Source organism: Anabas testudineus, chromosome 19 (genome assembly GCF_900324465.2).
Source record: "Anabas testudineus chromosome 19, fAnaTes1.2, whole genome shotgun sequence".
NCBI lineage: Eukaryota > Metazoa > Chordata > Actinopteri > Anabantiformes > Anabantidae > Anabas > Anabas testudineus.
The window spans coordinates 15,091,036-15,110,415 of record NC_046628.1 but is presented as its reverse complement, the minus strand read 5'-3'; the positions used below and the strand labels follow the sequence as shown (position 1 = coordinate 15,110,415).

Below are 19,380 nucleotides of genomic sequence, written 5' to 3'. Positions count from 1 at the left end.
ATCTGTGTTGGGTCTGTGGAAAATGTTTTAACTCCACAAAGAACTTGAGGGTTCATTTACAAACGCAACATAAAGACACCTACAAGGACTGGAGGGAAAGCGAAGGGACCGGAAGTGACGAAGACAGCGATATAGAAGAGACAAAAACAAAAATCCAGCCCTCAGACTATCTGTGTTGGGTCTGTGGGAAGTTTTTAAGCTCTGCTGAGACGTTGATGCTGCATTTACAAACACACAATGTAAAAAATGGCAGCGGGGAATCAAAAGAGGAAAAACAGTCATAGGCAGTGCTCAGATGTTGACATTTAATTTATTACACCTTTTCAGGAGAGGTGAAATATTCAACCACAATACTGCTGCAAAATACAAAAGTGTTTGCTAAAGGAACATTTAATAATTAGTTGTGCTGTACGTGTAATTTGTATATTTTTTGCTCCAACAGAAATTAAACCAAGTGTTGTTTTTCAAGCTGTTTTGTGCCTTTGTGCTTGAATTAGAGGCCTATACATCATGATGTGACACAAAGATTACAGACTATGAATCATATACATTGTACATTTTTATATTGCGTTAAAAGGTTAAATTCAATTTTATTTGCAGTATTTCATGTGTGGAGCATTACAGGTTTAAAAACACACGGTGGCGCTGCTGTGCTGTGTAAGAGTTACAGGAGAAGAAGCAGCAGGATGCATCTCTGCATGCACACAGACTGTATGTTAAACCCTTACCGAGTTAAGAAGAGACTTTGCTGCCAGTGCGGTACAGGTTGTGAGGACGTTGGTCGTGAAGAGACGAGAGAGTCAGCAGCTGCAGAGAAGAAGAAGCAGGATGCTGCTGCTGCACAGCAGGTCTGTAGAACTCAAGATACTTTGTGTAAAGTCAGATACTTATCACTTCAAGTGGTAACTTCAAAATGTGTTGTTTTGTTTCCCTTATGCACACACACACACACACACACTTTGTTAGTGTGAGTGTTAGTATTTCGTGTCATTTTCATTATTTTCAACATGGATTTTCTCCCCTTCCTCTGTGACAGACTGCTGCTCTCTGGTCCAGAAAACACCACCACAGTGTAAATACTCATCTGCTGAGACAGATCCACAGTGAGTCCTCACACCTTCACCAAACACAAACTAGAAGGGAAACATGGAAGTGTCTGGTGCCACCTAGTGACCATGACGTTCTGTCTGTAGATAAAAATCCAGAAGCCAGAGGTGACGATAGCAGTGCTACTAAAGAGCCAACATACTTATTTGTACTTTAGCATGAGCAGAGTATACATCTGTGTTGGGTCTGTGGAAAACCTTTGATTTGTTTTGCACCTTTTAAAGTTGGAAAAACAGAATTATTTTTTATCATCAATTAAAAACGAATTAAGCATAATATTGGCCACTTTGACCTTTGGAGCTGCTCAAGTGTAAATAACAAAATAACACATACATGGAAATCTAACAGCTGCTTAAACATTTATGGTACATCATCATTTCTAATATCTAAATCAAATTGATGTATTCAATATTTTTGAGTCAACCATTAATGCACGCTTTCCACAAAAGCTGAGGAAGAAAAACAAACCAGACGGACTCACAGATTAGTTTAAACACAATTTATTTTTCTGCTTAAATAATTACTAGGATCATCCAGTGTTGGCTATGTTGGTTCGTCATACATGTCGGTACCAGATTTATCATCAGCAATGGGTGCTTAGTGTTTTGATGAGGGGAAAAAAGGCCAAACAGAGAAAACCAAAAAAGATTTACACAGGAACAGACAATCCGATTTTTAACGTGTGATCAGTACTGTGATTTATTTTTGTGATTTTCAGCTGTTAGTAAAAAGGAATAGATTCGGCTAGTGAGGCTAAAAACGAGATTCTCTGTTCACATGTAAATACATTTAAATTAAGATAAAATTCATCAAACCGTCAGTAAAAACTTTCTCCTTTTTAAAATCACAGCAGATCAACAATCTTACACTTTTAGTATGCATGATGGGCGTACAGTCAGACAGACGTTTTTATTTGCTCTTACACACAAATGGTGGCTAGCAGTTAGGAGACTATGTGCTAGTCTGCAGGTTACATTCGGGGGAACAGTCAGTGGCATCCTGAAGCGTAAGAATGAAGCTTTGTAATCCCACTGCTTGAGTGTGGAGTGTGAGTTCATTTGTAAAAAAAAAAAAAAAAAACAACAGTCCTAGAAGACAGACGTGTGGGTTGTTAAGTACCTCAGACCCTCTCTAATTGTAATACAGTGCTTTAATTAGGAGGGGAAAAAAGAAACGCGTTAAAATAAAGTGACGTCACATGCGGCAAAATATTTTTTTCTCTCCATTCATTTCTCATTTACATACAGCTGCTTTTTTTTTGTTTCTTTTTTATATTCATTTAGGAAGAGCATGTCAGGTCACACACTCAAGGCTGCTCAAACAGTGTCGACCTCCCAAATACAAATGCACCGACTCTGCAAAGCTTCATCAACTCAAATCAGTGCAAAAACAATCTGTAAAGCTGCTGATTTTCCTTTATATTTCATTTATATACAACAAAATCACCCTTTAATTATTGTTATTGATTTTTTTATAAAAGAACCACACGGTACACCTCAATACTGTGGGTCCAGGAGGAAAAAAATAGACCGTATAAGGCGAGTGTCTGAGAGAAAGTGAATCACAAGTCTTCCTTAGCTGTCAGCAGTTTGTGTCTTTGGTCACAGACGCCTCTCATTCATTCAACATCAGAAAGCTCCAGCTCATGTCCATGCGCGTCCTACGGCTGCTGTTTCCCGAGACTGAGTGAGTTTAGTGACATGCTCATGCGAAATCAAAAGAAAGAAACTTGTTTAGCGTTGTCTTGCTGAAAACCATGCGTTGCGAGTGAAAGCTTCAGACACGTTTTGGCTGATTGACGAGGCTCCCTCGTTCTCATGGGCTCCAGGTTGGTTTTTCCTCCCAGGGTTTTGTGTGGTGTCACAGGTGGACGTCTGTGGGGCTGCAGAGTAAAAGATGACACATTAATGTTTAACTTAAAGTGCTGCAAATACCCTGATACTACTGGCTAACACTTTTTAGAAGTACAATGATTAAACTAAGCTATTTAGTTTATTAATTGATTAGTCTATATAATATTATAAAACATAAAAAGTCAAATTAATGTCTGTGAAAATGTTTCTCGAGGCCAAAGGAACATTTTAATGTTCTCATGTTTTATCCAAGCAACAGGACGAAAAATAACAAATGATTGATTATTGTGTATTGAGCAAAATGGGACCACTGATTGATATTTGATTATTTTCTTACCAGATCTAGTTGTGTGTTGTTGTTATGATGTGATGTTACTCTTCTTCCCTTGTCTTTTGTTGGCACCGTCTCCAGGCTAAAGAGACAAAAAGGAAAAATATATTAGAGTCGTGCACAGACTAAAAATGACCCACGTGTGTTAATGAAGAGTTCAGAGCTCAGATACGGTACATCAGGAGCCAACATGCTGGAAGAGAGATCAGTTTAAGGAGTGATAGGTTAAATCAGTTCATGTTAAAACTGAGAAAATGTTTATTTTGTATTAGTTGAAACATTAATATTAGTAGTTGTCAAGTCAACAAGCTAGAACAGTTGTAAACTACTGTACTAATGAGACACTGCAGCACAGAGGGAACACAGCACAACACGAGTGAGGCCAGGCTAGTAACGCTGCTACTTCATCACACAGCACTTCACCATCGGCAGTTGTTTTTTCACACAAGCATCAGATTAATGCAGAGATCCTACACGTGCACTGTGTAGCGTAGTCGTGGATGCCCCATTAGGCCATAATAGAAGCAATAACCTGTCAGATTAGACTTGTTTAGCTAATGTATAGCTTAATCTTGCTTATAGTTACTGTTCACATACGATCACAGCGTCATGCAGGTGCAGTTAGTCCAGAGTAGCTCTGCTGACTAATCTAGACGGTTGGTTTTAACGCCAACCTCAGTTTTCCCTCTTTGGGCCTCCTCTCCAGACTTCTCGGCCTTGTGGCCCTGCCGGGAGCGCTTCCCTCTCTTCTTGCCCTTCCCCCCTGCAGCTCCTGCTTTTGCCGAAGCAGCAGCGTCTGCTCCACCTGTTACTACACCACCACCACCTCCTGTAACAGTTTCGCCTTCGCTTTCCCTTCTTTCCTCTGAGTTCACCACACGGCGCACCACCTTTCGGATCACCTGTAGGGGGCAGAATCACGTCAAAAGGAGGAGGAAGAAGCATTTTATGAGGAGAAATGATGAACTTGGAATTTTACTGGGGTAACACTTGTGTGTGCATGTGGGTGTTAGCTCTGTGATAAAGATGCAGGTTATGGGCGAGGGTGGGGATGGTTACTTTTCTGGTGACCAGATTCCCGTCTTCATCTGTGAACTGCTCCTCTGTCACAGACTCTCCAGGAATGTTTTTGGCCTCCTCTCCCTGGGGTTAAGGTTTAAATATGGAGAGAGGAGTGAGAGATAGAAGGATGGGAAAGGTTGGTTGGAAGAATAGAGCGGTAAAGATAAAAGTTGAGTTGACTGGTTATTCAGACGTCAGCCTGTCTGACACAGCTGATGGGATTCCCACAGTTTGGTTAAATTAAGAAATATTTGAAATATCTTGATTGTGTGATAGGTACAGAACAGAATGTCTGAGGTTACACTGAAGCTTTGAAATGTTGAAACACAGCTGCATTTTTGCAGCTTGGCAGAATCTGGTAAGCTTGAGGAAGCCCAACTGATGCTAGTGCATCACACAGGCTGACTCATTATGTCAATAGATCTCTGCTAAATAAGCTTCAAGTAAAAGCCCACGGTATCAGATACACTGAGCACAATAATGCAAAAGCTTCTGATTTATCAGCATTAAGTCTTCCATGGAAATCCAGCCTCAGCATTATATCGTAGCCAAATGCAGCACAACCAATATTCCACGCAGGTAGAAAAGCCAACACCCAAACAGAACAGTAGGTAATAGTGTCTCACAACAACAAGCAGGGAGTAGCACCTCATGCTACAGGCACACACTGTACTCAGGTTTCCATCTAAATGTAGTGCGCGTTTAGCTAATCTTTGCAAATTAAAGATTTATACATGTTTTGATCTGCTACTGTTAAATGAATTAATGATTTTCCTCTCTGGTTGTTTTATTTGCAAACTGAAAAGTAGCATAAAACAATTGGATGGAAACCCACTCAAACATATCTTCCTACTTTGTCTCTGTAAAACACACACACGTTGGCAATCACACATACATAATCGTATCTTTGTTCTTCTCTCTATCTCTCTGAATCACTCTTCTTCTTCACACAATTGCAAAAGCTCACAGCGCTTATGTAAAGTGCACTGCACGCTGCCACAAGCTGTCCACACACCTTTAGTATGACCCGCCTGCGGTACACCCTGGTGGTAACAGTGGTTTCTTCATCAGAGCTGGACTCTTCAATACCTCCCTGACAAAAGCAGCATCCGATTTGCAGTATAACATTAATGCTTTAATGTGTTTGTGGAGTGTGCATGTGTCAATTCAATATTAACCTCTTGAAGTTATTCTTTGAATGTCCTAAGCCCCATAATCAAACCATACAAGTCTGTATATCACAGCACATTACTGATTTTAGACTTTTAAGAAACCAGCCGAGAACAACTCTCAACTCTCACCTGGACTTTGTGCTGGGACCTGTCACCTCCCTCCTCCTGTTCTCTGCTTGGTCCCGCTGTGCTGCTGTCCTCCTGAGATCCCTTTCTCTGACCTCCATTCTGCCGGTCAGACTGAGCTGGGGGCTGCTCCAGTGAATCAGCTAGGCTGTCAGGGCTGGGAGATAAATTGGTCACAGAACTATCGGTCTCACAGTAAAACGTGAAGCATGAAGGTGAAAATAGAAAAATGGTAGAAAAGAATAATCCTACCTGCCCTCCTCAGTGCCAGGGCTGTGGCCAGGGCCTGTTGAATCTGCAATTGCGCCCGATGTTTCACTTCTCCAGCCTGTAGGTGAAGACACTACTTTTTCTGCTTGCCGGACTTGTTCAAGGATGGCATTAACCCTTTCCTCTGTCATCTCCTCATCCTCCAAGCCTCCCTCCAGCTTTATATCCTCCAGCAGACTCAGCAGCCTCTCCTGGGTCATTTCCTCCTCCTCTTCTTCTTCTTCTCCCTCCCTTCCATTTCCATTACCAACATCTAGGGCAGCATCTTCTCTTTGGTTTCTCTGCAAAGCAACATCTTGCTCTGCCTTCAGTTCTTCTGTCTCCTTTCCTGATTTCTCTACTGCCCTTCTGTCATTATCCGGCCAGTCATAAGAAACCAGCCTCGCCTTTTGCTCCACACTTTCTTCAGTGTTCAAGGCTGTATCTTCAGCTCCGGCAAGGGTGGGCAGTGGGGCAGAGGAGCCAGGGGCTGGGGCAACTGTGAGGGGGTCGCTGCTGGATGTACTGGTGGTCTGAGTGAGAGAGAGGTCGCTAGGTCTAGTAAGCATGGTCTTGCTAGGGGAGTCTATACAAGCATCTCCCTCGCTAAAGAAGTCGTCGGAGCGCAGCGGGGTAGGGGGCACGTAGTTCAGCTCTGTGGGGGTTTGCAGCTCCAGTTCTATATTGTGGTATCCTGGGTGGGTGGCAGGAGTCGAGGATTAGAGGGTAAGGGGATTGAAGGAGGGAAAGAAATGAGAGAGTAGGAAAGAAGGGTGGGAAGGAGAGGTGGAGTGGTGGAGGTGATGAAACATGATGAAATGAGAAACACATGTAACTTCAGGGTGGTATATGTTCAAAAGTCACACTGGTGTTATCCAAACATTTGTTTTGGACACTTGGGGGCAGTGGAAACAACTTGTGAATACAACACTAACACACTGTAGACAAGGCAGCATTGCTATTCATCCAGCTGATAAATGTCCAGTATTCATTCTCTTTTTGGCTTTGTTGTTGTTGTTGTCTCCTCCAACTTAAAATATTTGGCTCTCTAGCAAACTGGCAAATCCGATTCTAACTTTAATGCATCAATATTTGTCACAGGAGTTATGTGGCCAGAAACACAACTGCAAATGAATGTGTATGTTTAATGTTGGTCTTTGTGTACAAATGCACCTATTTGCTATTCTGCTTTTCGTATTAACCATAACTTAATATGTCACTGTTGTGTTTACAACTTGTCCTGCTGCCTCTCAGTGATCAGTGCAAATCAATTAAAACCGCTTTGAAGATTCTCCTTTCATCTAACATGTGGGCACTCGTGTGACCTCTGAACCAACACTGTAAAACAGACACATAACCAGATCACAAGGAGATGGAGACAGAGAAAAGAAAGTACCAAATACAGAATATAAAATATAAGGTAGAAACTTCATGTGTACTTTTATATTCAATAGACATTCAGATCACATTAGTGTCATCTGGAATTAATTTGTAAAGTTCCTGCTCATGTTTCAAACTGGCACTTATGTTAACGTCAGACCCAGCCTCAGACTTAGAGCTACTAATTTCATTCAAATTGCAAAAGCAGTGAAATTAGTTTACAAGCAAGGCTTCAGCTGAAAAAACTCAAGTTAAGGCGGATTAGTTTTGTTAGTTTAAACAAAAAAAAAACTGAGAACAGTGACCTATGGGTATCTAAATGTAAACCTCAGGAACAGAGCGATCCCGCCTGAAGTATAGAGGGATGCCAGGAGGGAGGGGAGAGGGTGGAGGGGAGTCCGAAATTATGGAGTGAGAAGCAGAGGGATGATCCAAGGGAGGAGAAGGGGAACAATGAGGTGTGGAAGACGGAGAATTGGCCGTAAAGGTCGAGGGTGAAGGGGAAGAAAAGGGAGAAAATGTAGAAGTTGGAGGAAACGAGGCAGAAGAAGAGAGAGAAGATGGAAAGGGTGGAGAGGAGGGATCAGATAAGGAGAGGGCGGTGCAAGAAGAACGAAGAGAGGGAAGAGTTAGATATGATTTAACAGGTGGAGGAATGGAAGACGAGAGTGGAGATGAGGGCAAACGGAGGGAAGATGGAGGAGAGAGATGAGGAGTCATTTGAAGAGGAAAGAAGAAGGGAGAGCACCTAAAAGGGCTTCCAGGGGAGGATGGAAGAGGTGGAGAGTAAGACAGAGTGAAGAAGTGAGGGAGGACGGGTGCAACAGGTAGGAGGTAATTGGGAGGTGTTGAGGGTGGAGACGGGAACTGAAAGATGGAGGAGGGAGAAGGGACGGCAGGAGGAGAGGGAAAAGAGAAAGAGGTGATATGGGTGGGAGACGATAAAGAGATGGAGGTAGAAGAGGAAGACGTAGCATGGGGAGGGGTGACAGGCTGAGGTGTTTGGGGACATAGAGAAAATGTTGGAAATCTGAGAACTTTAGGAACTACTACAGGCGTCACAGTTCAAGAGACATGACAAAAAACAAACAAACAAACAGTTAGACACGACAAATGCAGCATAAAGAAACAAACGTGTTAACACACAGACAGTGAAGTGAACTTATAACTGATGAGATAAATGCTTAATGTTGAAGAAGCTGCAGAAGCAAAGACACTGCACACCAGAACCACGGGATTGCTTATCTCGGTTGATAAGCAACTACAGGCTTCTTAGTCGAGAGCAGCGGCATCTTTTTTGAACAGTGACAAAAAATTCAATTACAGAAGAGTATTAGCTTGTGACCTAGCATTAGGTCAGGTTTTAGCATCTAGGAACAGAAGTAGGAGGGGAAGTGGGAATATTGTAAGGTGAGGCTGTAGCAATTAGTATAACCAGCCTCTGAACAATTAGTATTTTGTACTAAAAAGATGTGGCACAGGGGGAGCTGTAGTGTATCCAGTCTTATATAGTCAGCCTGAGCCCAGCAGCGAGGGTAAGAGCTAGGACTGGATCCGAAAGCAAAAAGTAGCCGTTGGTGGAAATTAGCTGGTTAGTTGCGCTTGCAAAAGAAATTTATTTTAGGAATTAGGCACTTGGAAGCAAGAAGAGGAGGGAGGAGGAAGCAGAGGCAGGGAGTCTGCTCATCTCACAGCAGAAGAATCTACAGTGGAGCACAGAGGCCGGGAGGCTCGGAGGAACCCAGGAGATGACAGGTACAGTTCGGCTAACAGCAGTGACACAGAAGCATAATTATACACTTTGAAAAAGGTGTTTCGTTTTCAACCCATGAGTGAGTGTCATCTGGAGCAGAGCACATCCTGATTTTGTTTTTGTGAGTGTGTGCAAAGCAAAATAGATAAGGAAAGAAAACACTCATGGTTGTGTTGAAAAGGCTCCACCCGTTTAAAAGAGTGTAAAGTTGTAAGCCAACAACATCAGAGCAGGCAGACTCTCACACAAAGCCGTAGCCATGCATTTTGTTGATCATTCAATCTGTTAAATGTTTGTTTCACTTTAAATCATCTTTGCAAAAAGATCCTCTTTGCTAAAGCAACACAGATCTTTGTGTTAAGATGGATTTTGACAATGAGGCCTCTTTCAGAATTTGTTGATTTGGCAAATATTTCTTTGACTTGCAAAGAAACAGCAGTAGAGACATGTTCATATGTTTGTTGGATACCTTCGTTAATAATTAAATAGTCCATTACAAGTTTAAATCTTAAATTGAAATATAGAAGTATTTAACGTGTAGCATCGTTATATATTATTTGATTATCACTGCATGCAAACAAGTAAGATACATTTCAGCTAATTTAAGATATGATTGTTTTTGTATATAAACTCTTTGTTTTACAATAGTGTGCATATTCACACGTCTCTCTAAAGAGTGATGAACAGGTTAACTGCTTCATAAAATGTAGGATATCTTAAAATCATCTGTTATTCAAATTCTGAAATGGCCTCGTTGAGTCTGTAAGAATAAGAGAAAAATTTAACGTTCATTTAAGAGGAAAGAGAGAAATATAGAAGAAGAGAGAAATGACTTTCCATACTGCTTAAAGCAAACATGCCATCATTTCAAACTGATATACTTATGTTTTTATGTATTTAAGTAATACTGGGCACAGATAAAAGGAGATACAATATGTTGGGTATGAGAGAAACTTCAAACTCGTTAAGCAACATACACATAAACATAACTATTGTTAAACCAAATTATGAACCAGTGCCCTAACCCAACTGAGAAATGTATTTTATTAAATATTAATATTTGTATCTATACATTTTTCAGACGGGACAGAGACACCAATTCATTAGTGGCTTACATTTGCTTCAAGAACATGCGTTTTCCAAAAACAGTCAGGCATCATGCACCGAAAATGGTACAGATTTTCCTGCATTTAATTCAAATCTATAAAACCTCTAAATTTTAGAGGTTTTCAGATAAACTGATAATCACCCAAACATCCAATGTTCAAATGACTACAGTACTACAAATGGATTGCACTGCCCAGTGTCGGAAAACTAACAAGCTGACGACTACTGCTGTTATTACCTGCTGGTCAATGAACTGACATGAGCTCAGTGAACCTGCTGAAGCTTTAAGTCATTTTGGGTAAATTCTAATTAACTCCCACTGTTTGTTTAAGTCTGACTGGATCTGTTTGCACATTGAGGTCTGTCTATCTGGCTGAGAGAGGAGGTGAACAAGGGTGAAGGGACAGACTGAGAGATAGACTGAGAGGTTCAGCTAGGGTGGGCTACACTTTACCATCGGACTGATCCGGGAATACTGCGTTATCATCGGCAAAGCAGCGTGTGCCTGAAATGTTACCGTAGTCAAATATGGGCCCTTCCAGCAAAGTCACAATATCCAACCGATTGATCTTAGTCAGCACCGCAGTTAAAGCGTCCGCTAGAAAGGAGAGAGACAGAGAAATTACGTCGACAGGAACTTATTTCATGGGTCATGCTTTAATACTGAATTGTCTATTAAATGTATTGCGTTCATAAGCGATAAACTGAATTATGTGTGTTGATATGGCATACACAAATTCCTTACTTGTGGCATTTTTACCATCCCTGTGTACCCATTTCTTTAGGAACATGAAGCTCTGTGCTGTCAGGGAATTGGGGTTCTCCACTCGGATGAAGTTGATCTCTTCCACAGAGAAATCCAGCTCCCTGGCCAGCTCTGCAGCAGCAACAAACACCACAAAAACAGGTTTGTTTGTTTTTTTTCTCAACAAAATAAAACCAAAGAAAGATTTTTTTCCAGTTCATTGTTTTGGCCTCAAGGCTTTGGAGTCTCATTTCTATCAAGACAATTTATACTAAAAGGAAAAACTTTAGAGGCTGCAGGACAAATACTAATGTGTGCAGTAATGTAGAAAAACCAGCACTTATAATTAGATGAATAGTATATGTAGCAGATAATGCTGTAAGCGAGACTTCAGGTTTGTAAAGTAGCAATTATAATACACATAAAATCATATTCATGTTCTATCTGATGGAGGAGCTAATGGATATAGTATTGTCTGATCAAACTGTAGAGCTGAAAGCACTTTGTTTGTTTCCTCAGTGCTTATCTGTTAAATTATTTGAAATGACAAACACAAAGTTAATTGTAAGGCTGCAGGCTCTAAATCTAAAACCATGAGAACAATGTGTTCAGCAGATCCTGTTCACTGCAGTTCTGTAACAGGAACACACATTAAAAATGGATTAGGTTTCTTTCATCTACCCAGCTACCCCTGAGTCACTGCACTGAGCGGACACCAATACAACTATTCACACTTGTACACACTTAAGAGAATGATTGTGCGCATACAATTAGAGTGCACTCGCACGGCAACACCCACTCACACACATGCACAAAGGCGTGGGGCAGTGCTGCAGTGCAGGTGTCCAGGCTTGGTCTAAACTGCAGAGGCCACACCCTTATTACTGCTCAAGTGCAAAATATTCAAAAAATCTTCTCACTGCTCCTTTTGAATACACTCAAACACAGCGATGCACCACATATATGAATATAACTGAACTGCTATAGAGGATTTTTGCAATTAAATTACAAAACACCCTATTTACTATATGTATTTTTTACCGCTTGAACTCCCAGTATGTCTCATCTTATGCTAGATATAAACTTCATCTTTAGTTTTTATGATTTGACTACTTTGTTGCTGTGTATAGTGTAAATGTGCTTTTATGATGGTGTGATTATAAATACCACTGCAGACCTGTTCAGTCAGGATATTTTTATACTGTGCTGTATGTCCACCAGATGGCAACAAACACTGTAAAACTAAAAGTTCATTTATATTCATTTATTTATTTCATTTCATAGAAAATGTTTGTCAATGTATATTATCATACACTGGTGAGTTTTCATCTCAGTCTGGTTGGAAAGATCTAACTAAAAACACTGCAGTATTAGTTAACTGTTTGCTTTTGGGTGCTCTTTGTGTGGAAAAAAAAAAGATATGCAAAATGTTGTACACTCACCAGTCCAGCTGAGTCCAAGATGGTCAGCTACTATTGCCATGCGGAGGTCTGTTCTTTCACAGGGACTCTGAGGGCCTGTGCAAGGAAGCAGGGAAGGGCAGTACACAAACAGTTAACATGCATCATACTATCAATCTCCAAATGAAACGTGGTTTGCTGCAGAGGGGAGCAATGACATTTATGAAAGAAAGAGATTGGGATTGTGAACTAAAAGTTTGTCTGTTCTGGACTGTAAACATTAATTTGTGCTACCTATGTCACAAACACCTACTTAATTACACTTATTTAGGGCATTTTTATTAAAGTAATATTAATTTATAACCTATTAGTGTTGGTGACTAAACAAATGTTGACCAACTTTAGCTCACTGTCCCATGTTCATTCTCTGACAAATATAGATTTTCTGGCCAGAAGATCCTTAGTGATTCAGTTATGTTTTGGAGACGAGAAAGGGTTAGCTTAGCATCAATACTGAAAATGGCTTAAACGACTCATCTGACTGTCGATAATTACTACCTAGACAGCTCACTGAATAACATGTTATATTCTGCATAAAAAAACAAAGTCTAAACATGAAAACTATTTGTCTGTTTCTAGGTTGGTAGCAGTGTGGTCTTTAAGTGCTTAAAGTGCTCCTTTAAGTTTTATAGCAGACAGTCAATCGAGTTATATCCTGTTTATTTGTTGTGCGTCTTCTTGAGTGCAGACGTGCCCGCTGGACAGGACATAAAAAATACACAAGCTCTCCATACCATCTTTCATAGACTAGCTTTCATACTCTGGCTGACAAAGTAAACACAAAGTAAACATGAATTTTTACAATATCTACCTTTATATTGGGACTAGAATATCAGTAAGAGACCTGATAATATGAATTAAACAAGCAGGAGGATCTGTGAGGCCAGAAAAAAAAAAATCACATTTTAAGTGTAAAATGTTTGATGTTGAGTAATATTAGTAGTAAGTAGTAGTAGTACTTTGACTAGTATCACATCTAACAACAAACAATCTACTATCAGGCAACATTCCCTCCCACTGATAAAAGCAATTCATGGCTTCAACTTGAAATCAACGTAATCCAGCTGCACTAGGTTTTCCAACAATAACAAATGTGCAGCTCACATTCACATCACTATCAAGTTTAGATGAATTACTTTTGCAGTGATTTCAAAGAGCGAGAGTACAACCGATAGCTACAAACCAGGCAAGCAGACCAAAACAAACACGTCATATTTTCCCCAAGCAGTCATTTACCTGTAGGTCTCAAACGTGTCTAGAGTAGAGGTGAGTGGTGTGGTGGCATGTGGTGAGGTACGAGGCTAACTTAACCTTAGTGTGAATTTAAACTCAGGAAGTCCACAGGAACAAATTAGGAATGTATACTCACTTTTAAATCAGCTCCTCAAATGTGCTTACTTGCGATAATGACAACTAAAGTAGTCTGCAGATATTACCATTGCTGTTTCTGTACCTATTTCTTACCAAACAGATGACAACCGTCTGTTGTCATTATTTCACTGAGGTAAATTAATCTAATGTGAAACTGCCTATCTGCAGAACCACAGCAAGCTCTTGAACATCCAATAGTAAGATATGAATCCATCTTAGCTAAAGAAAAACACCTTAATCCAGGGGCAGTTTTTAAGTATTGTAGCTTCTGTCATCTGGTCGCCCTCTATAGCCTAATATGTGGAAATTGGACAGCACAGGACACTGATAACAAGAATGACAGGAAAAGACACGACAGCTGCACTTACTTCACGTCACAAAGCACCCACAACAGCTACATGCATCTCATAGAGAAAGGTAGATAAGGTATAGCAAGTGTTTAGAAAGAGTTTACAAACTAGTCTCTGTGACTGGAGCCGTGATTGGTTGATCAACCTGACTCCCTTCCTCCTTCTCCTTCTGCTCCTTCCTTCCATGTGTCCGCCTACTCTTCTTCCTGCTCCTCCTCATCCTCTCATTGCTGGCCTGCTCAACCTCAGCTCTCACATCTCTAGCAGATGGTGTTGATGTGGTAGTGCTGGTGGAGGTGGAGGTAGAGGTGTGGGAAGGGCAGGAACTTCTAGAAGCTCTAGATGGTTGTGACAAGGATGCGTTTCTGGTTGTGCTGAGGCTGCAGCTCTCTTCATCCTCAGTGAGCAGTGATTTTCCCTCTAACTTTGTATCAGCCTCCTGAATGGTTTGCTCTAAAGGGTTGACTACCTGGCTTTTGATTGGTCTTGTTTTAAAGTTTTTAAAAATGACTACACTATTTTTCCTCCCTGTTTCATTTGTTCTGCTTCTACCTAGGGTTTTCGAACTGTGCTGTGCTAATCTGTGTTCACTGTTGCCTTTAGCTCGCTGTTTATTACTCTGGGCAGTTTTAATGCCTTTATCACTGACCACAGATTTACTTCTAACCTGCTTCTGCTCCTTGGAAGGAAAGGGGTATTTAACACCTTTCATGACTGGAATTCTAGATTTAGGAAACCCATTCTCAAACGGGTCTAATCTTTTTTTGACTTTATAAACTGAATGTTTTACGACTTGGAATTTATCAACATTTTCTTGTGCCTTATCTTTTACTATTGCTTGACTTTGTTTGCATAGTTTGTGTCTGGGAATGCTAACTGGTAACCTGGACTTGCATATCTGCATATCTGCGACCTTTTTAGGTCTTTTCTTTCCTCCCTCTCCCAAATGAACGCAATGAGAGACAGGATTGTTGCTACTGGTATTGCTACATGTTTGGGGATTGCTAATCTGTTCTGAATGTGCATAAAAATAATCAGTGCTTAGGTAATAAGTGCTCTGATGTTCTGAAGTGCAATCTAAATGATCTCTAAATTCAGATGTTATGTGATTATCTGTGATGTCTACTGGTCTATTATTTAAATAGCTATTTGTCATGCCTGATGTATTAAAATTATAATAATTTACAGAGTTTACAGAATAAGAACTAGCTACAGGTGTTCCTGAGATTATGTAATTAGAACAATCAAATGTTGTTCTATCATGAGATGTTTTATCAGATGACAACTTGACTCCTGCTTTAAAAGTGGAGAATTTAGGCTCATTGCTGGAAGCTGAGTCTCTGCATGTGCTGTAACTGGCAGTCGGTTTTGATATGTCAAGTTGGACAGTAGTAGTCTGTATGGAGATTTGAGGGACTCTTAACGTATGTGTGGGATCCTGAGTATTAAACTGATCCATGTGATGTGAGGAGGTATCTACCTCTGAGTCCCTGACCCTGTACCTCCCCGCAGAGTAGTAATGCTCACCAATCTGAAAAAACTGGAGTCTCTCCTCCACCATGTCCCTCTTGCTCATGTCAATCGCACCACTGCGTGTCATCTCAAACATCTTCCCTTCATGGAAGGGAAATGGGTTTGGCTCGCTCGTTGGCGTGCTATCATCCGTTGGTGTTCGGGCTGGGGTAGTGTCAGGTGTTGTGGCCTGAGACTGGTCATCAACTGCCAGTCCAAAAGGTTTAGGCTCACCATTGCTTCCCCTTGTCCCTCCCATGTCAACGACTTCTTCTTCTCCACCTTTGCTGGGCCATGGGTCAAACTCCAGCCCTTTGGTGGCAACAGTCTTAAAAGGGGAGTTAAACTCCTCTTCTAACTTGTAACTAAAATAAGTGTCTGAAAATCCCTCTTTATCTGAAGGTTTTTGTTCCTGACTTTTAACCCCATTTATAACAATATCATCAGGTTTTTCACCATTTGAGGTGGCCTCTTTTTTGTAAGTGTCTTTTTGACATTCCTCTGGGGTTTTCTCCTCTTCAATAACCTCCAGTTTGGTCTGGGGAAATGACCGGTCACAGGACCTAAACGTGTCCGTTGCCCAGACATCCCTCCGGCTGTCTGGGAGACCAAACAGTCGTAAATCTGCCTGCTCACACAGGCCATCATCCTCATCCTGAAGTTCATATCCGTCTAGGGAGTCTATCTCTGTTGCATCTGTGTCATGAGAAAATTCAGCCGTTGTGGCTATTGAACAGTCTGTTATTGACTGGTCATTTCCATTTTGTTCATACTCATAGTCCTCTCCCTTTCCATTAGAACATTTATTACCATTGGTACCATTAGAGCCATTGGTTCCATTATAAGGTTCTTTGTTGTTTCCATTTTTGTCCTGCTTTTTGGATTTAGATGTTTTTTCCTTGTCCTTCTTTTTGTCCTCCTCCTCAGGAACTTTAAAAGTGAATTTTTTACAAGGAATTGGTTGGAAGATTGACTCTTCCTCCTCTTCTTCTGGCTCGTCAGGATTTGAATGACTGTCTTGTGTTTCAAGGGGCACTGGGGAAGGAGGATGGATACGTATAATTGGCTCAATCAGCAGATGCTTGTCATGTTCCTCCTGTAAATTCACCTCCATCATTTCTGTCTCAGTCTCTGAGGAAGCACAAGAGCCTTTCCTCTCTGGGTCAGACATTTCTGATGATGAATCTAGAGGTGGAGGTGGGGGGAACTCAATATATGCGATACCTTTGTCTTTCGAGGCTTCTTGCTGCTCCTGCCTTGTTATTTCCTCAAGCATGCCATTAGCTGTTGTTTCTTGCTGGCTGAAAGAATTTGTTAATTCCTGCTCATTATCATTTGTCACGGTTTCTTGTTTATTTGCATTAGAAAGGTCTGCCTGAGTGGTTTGAACACTAGTTTTATTTTCTGGTAGGACCTCTTTAAAAGAGAAAACAACTTTGCCTTGGTCATCTTCCTCTGATTCCTCAGATACTTCCATTATGGGACTAGGTTTTCCTGGCATGAATCCCATAAAGCCGTCTGGGGTCCTTGATGTGAGGTCATAGCTGACTTCTTCAGAGCTGGGCGTCTCTGGTGTAAGGGGGCTTTTCCCTGAGCTGTCTATGAAAGAGACCTGTTCTAATGTGTCATCATCAGGGCTAATGGGACTAAGAGTTGAGTTTGACTTTTGTTTGACTGTGTACACTGCTCCTTTGGCTTCCCTCTCTGCCTGTCTGCCCACCTGGACACCAACATAAACAGGTAATGTTTTGATTCCCTTGAAGTTCTCTTTGGTTGTTACTGCAGTTGGAGAGGTGATGACTTTTTCTAGCAGTTCTCTAGGGCTGGGAAGATTATTGCAGTTTGAATCTTTAGGTGCGTTGTCTAGAATTTCAAAAGTCAAATTTGCATCCGTTTTTGTCTCAAGAGTAGTTTGTATTTTGGTTTTAGATAATGTCGGTATCAGTGAGGGTTTTGTTATTGACTGCTTCTTTGTGAGATCATTATCTAAAGTAGTAGACATTCTTACAGGAACTTGAGATTCTGTCTTTTTTCTAAGGTTTTTGTTCAATGGTTCCTCACTGTCTTCTTTGAGCACCTCAACTATTACTTCTTTGGAAGCAGACTCACTTTTTGTAACTTGTTGGTATATTTTAGCATCCCTATCTTTCTCCAGTAGTCTAGCAGTGTCAAGAACAGCGGGTGTCTGAACCTTCTGACCGTTACAGGTTTCTTTAATTTCCTGAGTAACACTTGAATGTGTATCTCTCCCTTTAGTAGTTGCTTTGACAGTTTCAGTTTCACTAATATGTTTTTGCAACGAGGTATCTAGGGTGGTTAAGTGTGGCAGCTTGTCTCCTGTATGTTTTGGGATTTTAAATGTTGATATCAAACCATCCTGGTTGTCACTTTCAACATCCTTTTTTGGGCTTTCTTCTTCTTTTGGTGTTTTTCCTCCTGCAAAGAATTGATAAACTGGAAGTTTGCTTTCTTGTAATTTCTTTATTGAAGGTTTTGGCTGCACTGGAGGAGGAATTTTGATTGGACTAGACTGACTCTGTTTCTGAGCCTCAGATTCAAACTTCATTCTCACAGCACTGACCTTTGATGTTGATTTTACAGAAGTGGGAGAAGAAGGTTCCAATTCACTAGTCTTAGTTTGTTGTTTAATTTTAGTCTCACTGATTTGGGAGTGTATGCTTTTCTGTGGACTGCTTGGTAAGCTAGAACTTTTCTTTTCAGGTGCTGTAGTGCTGCCAAACATTTTACCGACTGAAGGTTCCCTGAGTTTGCTTTTACTGATCCCCTCCTCTCCTGCTTTAGGTTTTTGCTGTGTTTTCTCAGGGGAACTACAGGCTGAGCTAGGCCAGGATCTGGGTTCCTTTGATTCTCGTCTCACTGGCTTTTTCTCAGGAGACTGCAGCTCATCATTGAGCTTTTCTGTCTTGTCACGGAAAAACTGAGATACCTCGCTCAGTTTTTCTTCAGCTTCCTTTACGGTTTGGTCCACCCTATCCTCATAAAGGAGCTTATCCCTGCTCCTGTCATGCTTATCCTCTGTAAATCGCATCCAAACCGCATGCTTGGGGCTGCCCTGTTCTGTGGAATAATGGAGCACAGTTACCTTGTCAAACTGAGATGGTTCATCCCTGTGCAAGAATTTGCCAGATTTAGGAGACCCATCTTTTGATGATTTAGAAACAAACTCTCTCTTAGGGCTTCCTTGCTGCTGGCTCGAACTCTCTGTGAAATGGCTCCCACTTTCCTCAGAAACTAGTCTACGGTTTCTGTCAGCTACCATTGCTGGATCCTCTGTGTCAGAGTGAGGCAGTGGTGATGCATCAAGTTTTTCTGACAAGAGCATTTTCTCAGCAAACCTATATGATTCACCTCTGATCTCAGACAGTTCATCATCACAGTATTCTATGGAGTGCTGGCTCAATAGTTTCAGGGCTTTATATGAATCATCTCCCATCAGCTGAGCAGAGCTTGGGCGACTGTCCTCCTCCTGTGACACTGGTGTGTTAACACGAGATGTTTCCAGGAAGGAGGGCAGGGATTCTTCAGCAGTAAGCTCTTCTTCTTCCTGCTGGACCTCATCATAATCAGTAAGTTCTTTAATACCACGGTCCCCTTTGTAGACATAAAGCTCAGGGTGTTTTTTGGTTTCCCTAATAATAACCTCAGTTGGCTCTGCTGTGCTATGGCCCTTTTCAATATGAACCTCTATTATTCTTTCAACTTTGGGTTTGGATTTCTTTTCTCTGTCTAGAAATCTAGGAGTTAGCTCATCACCTTTCACAGAATCCTGGCTAGTCTTGTG

General features: G+C 41.1%; 1 protein-coding gene across 12 annotated transcripts in view; it reads right to left on the bottom strand.

Moving 5' to 3' along the window:
- Positions 1–1,591: 1,591 nt before the first annotated feature.
- The window catches only part of LOC113156217 (ankyrin-3-like), a 104,217-nt gene continuing 86,428 nt past the window's right edge, over positions 1,592–19,380 (bottom strand). For 9 of the 12 annotated variants that reach the window (XM_026351180.1, XM_026351186.1, XM_026351183.1 and 6 more), the window contains 10 exons: positions 12,328–12,402; positions 10,886–11,017; positions 10,595–10,738; positions 5,904–6,594; positions 5,655–5,808; positions 5,369–5,446; positions 4,351–4,434; positions 3,966–4,193; positions 3,298–3,373; positions 1,592–2,989 (listed from right to left, as the gene is read on the bottom strand). In XM_026351180.1, the coding sequence (XP_026206965.1) occupies positions 3,320–3,373; positions 3,966–4,193; positions 4,351–4,434; positions 5,369–5,446; positions 5,655–5,808; positions 5,904–6,594; positions 10,595–10,738; positions 10,886–11,017; positions 12,328–12,402 (1,640 nt within the window). In that variant the 3' untranslated portion in view covers positions 1,592–2,989; positions 3,298–3,319. The remainder of the gene's footprint in view (positions 2,990–3,297; positions 3,374–3,965; positions 4,194–4,350; positions 4,435–5,368; positions 5,447–5,654; positions 5,809–5,903; positions 6,595–10,594; positions 10,739–10,885; positions 11,018–12,327; positions 12,403–19,380) is intronic. The other 3 variants (XM_026351187.1, XM_026351188.1, XM_026351192.1) reach the window with 3 other exon arrangements.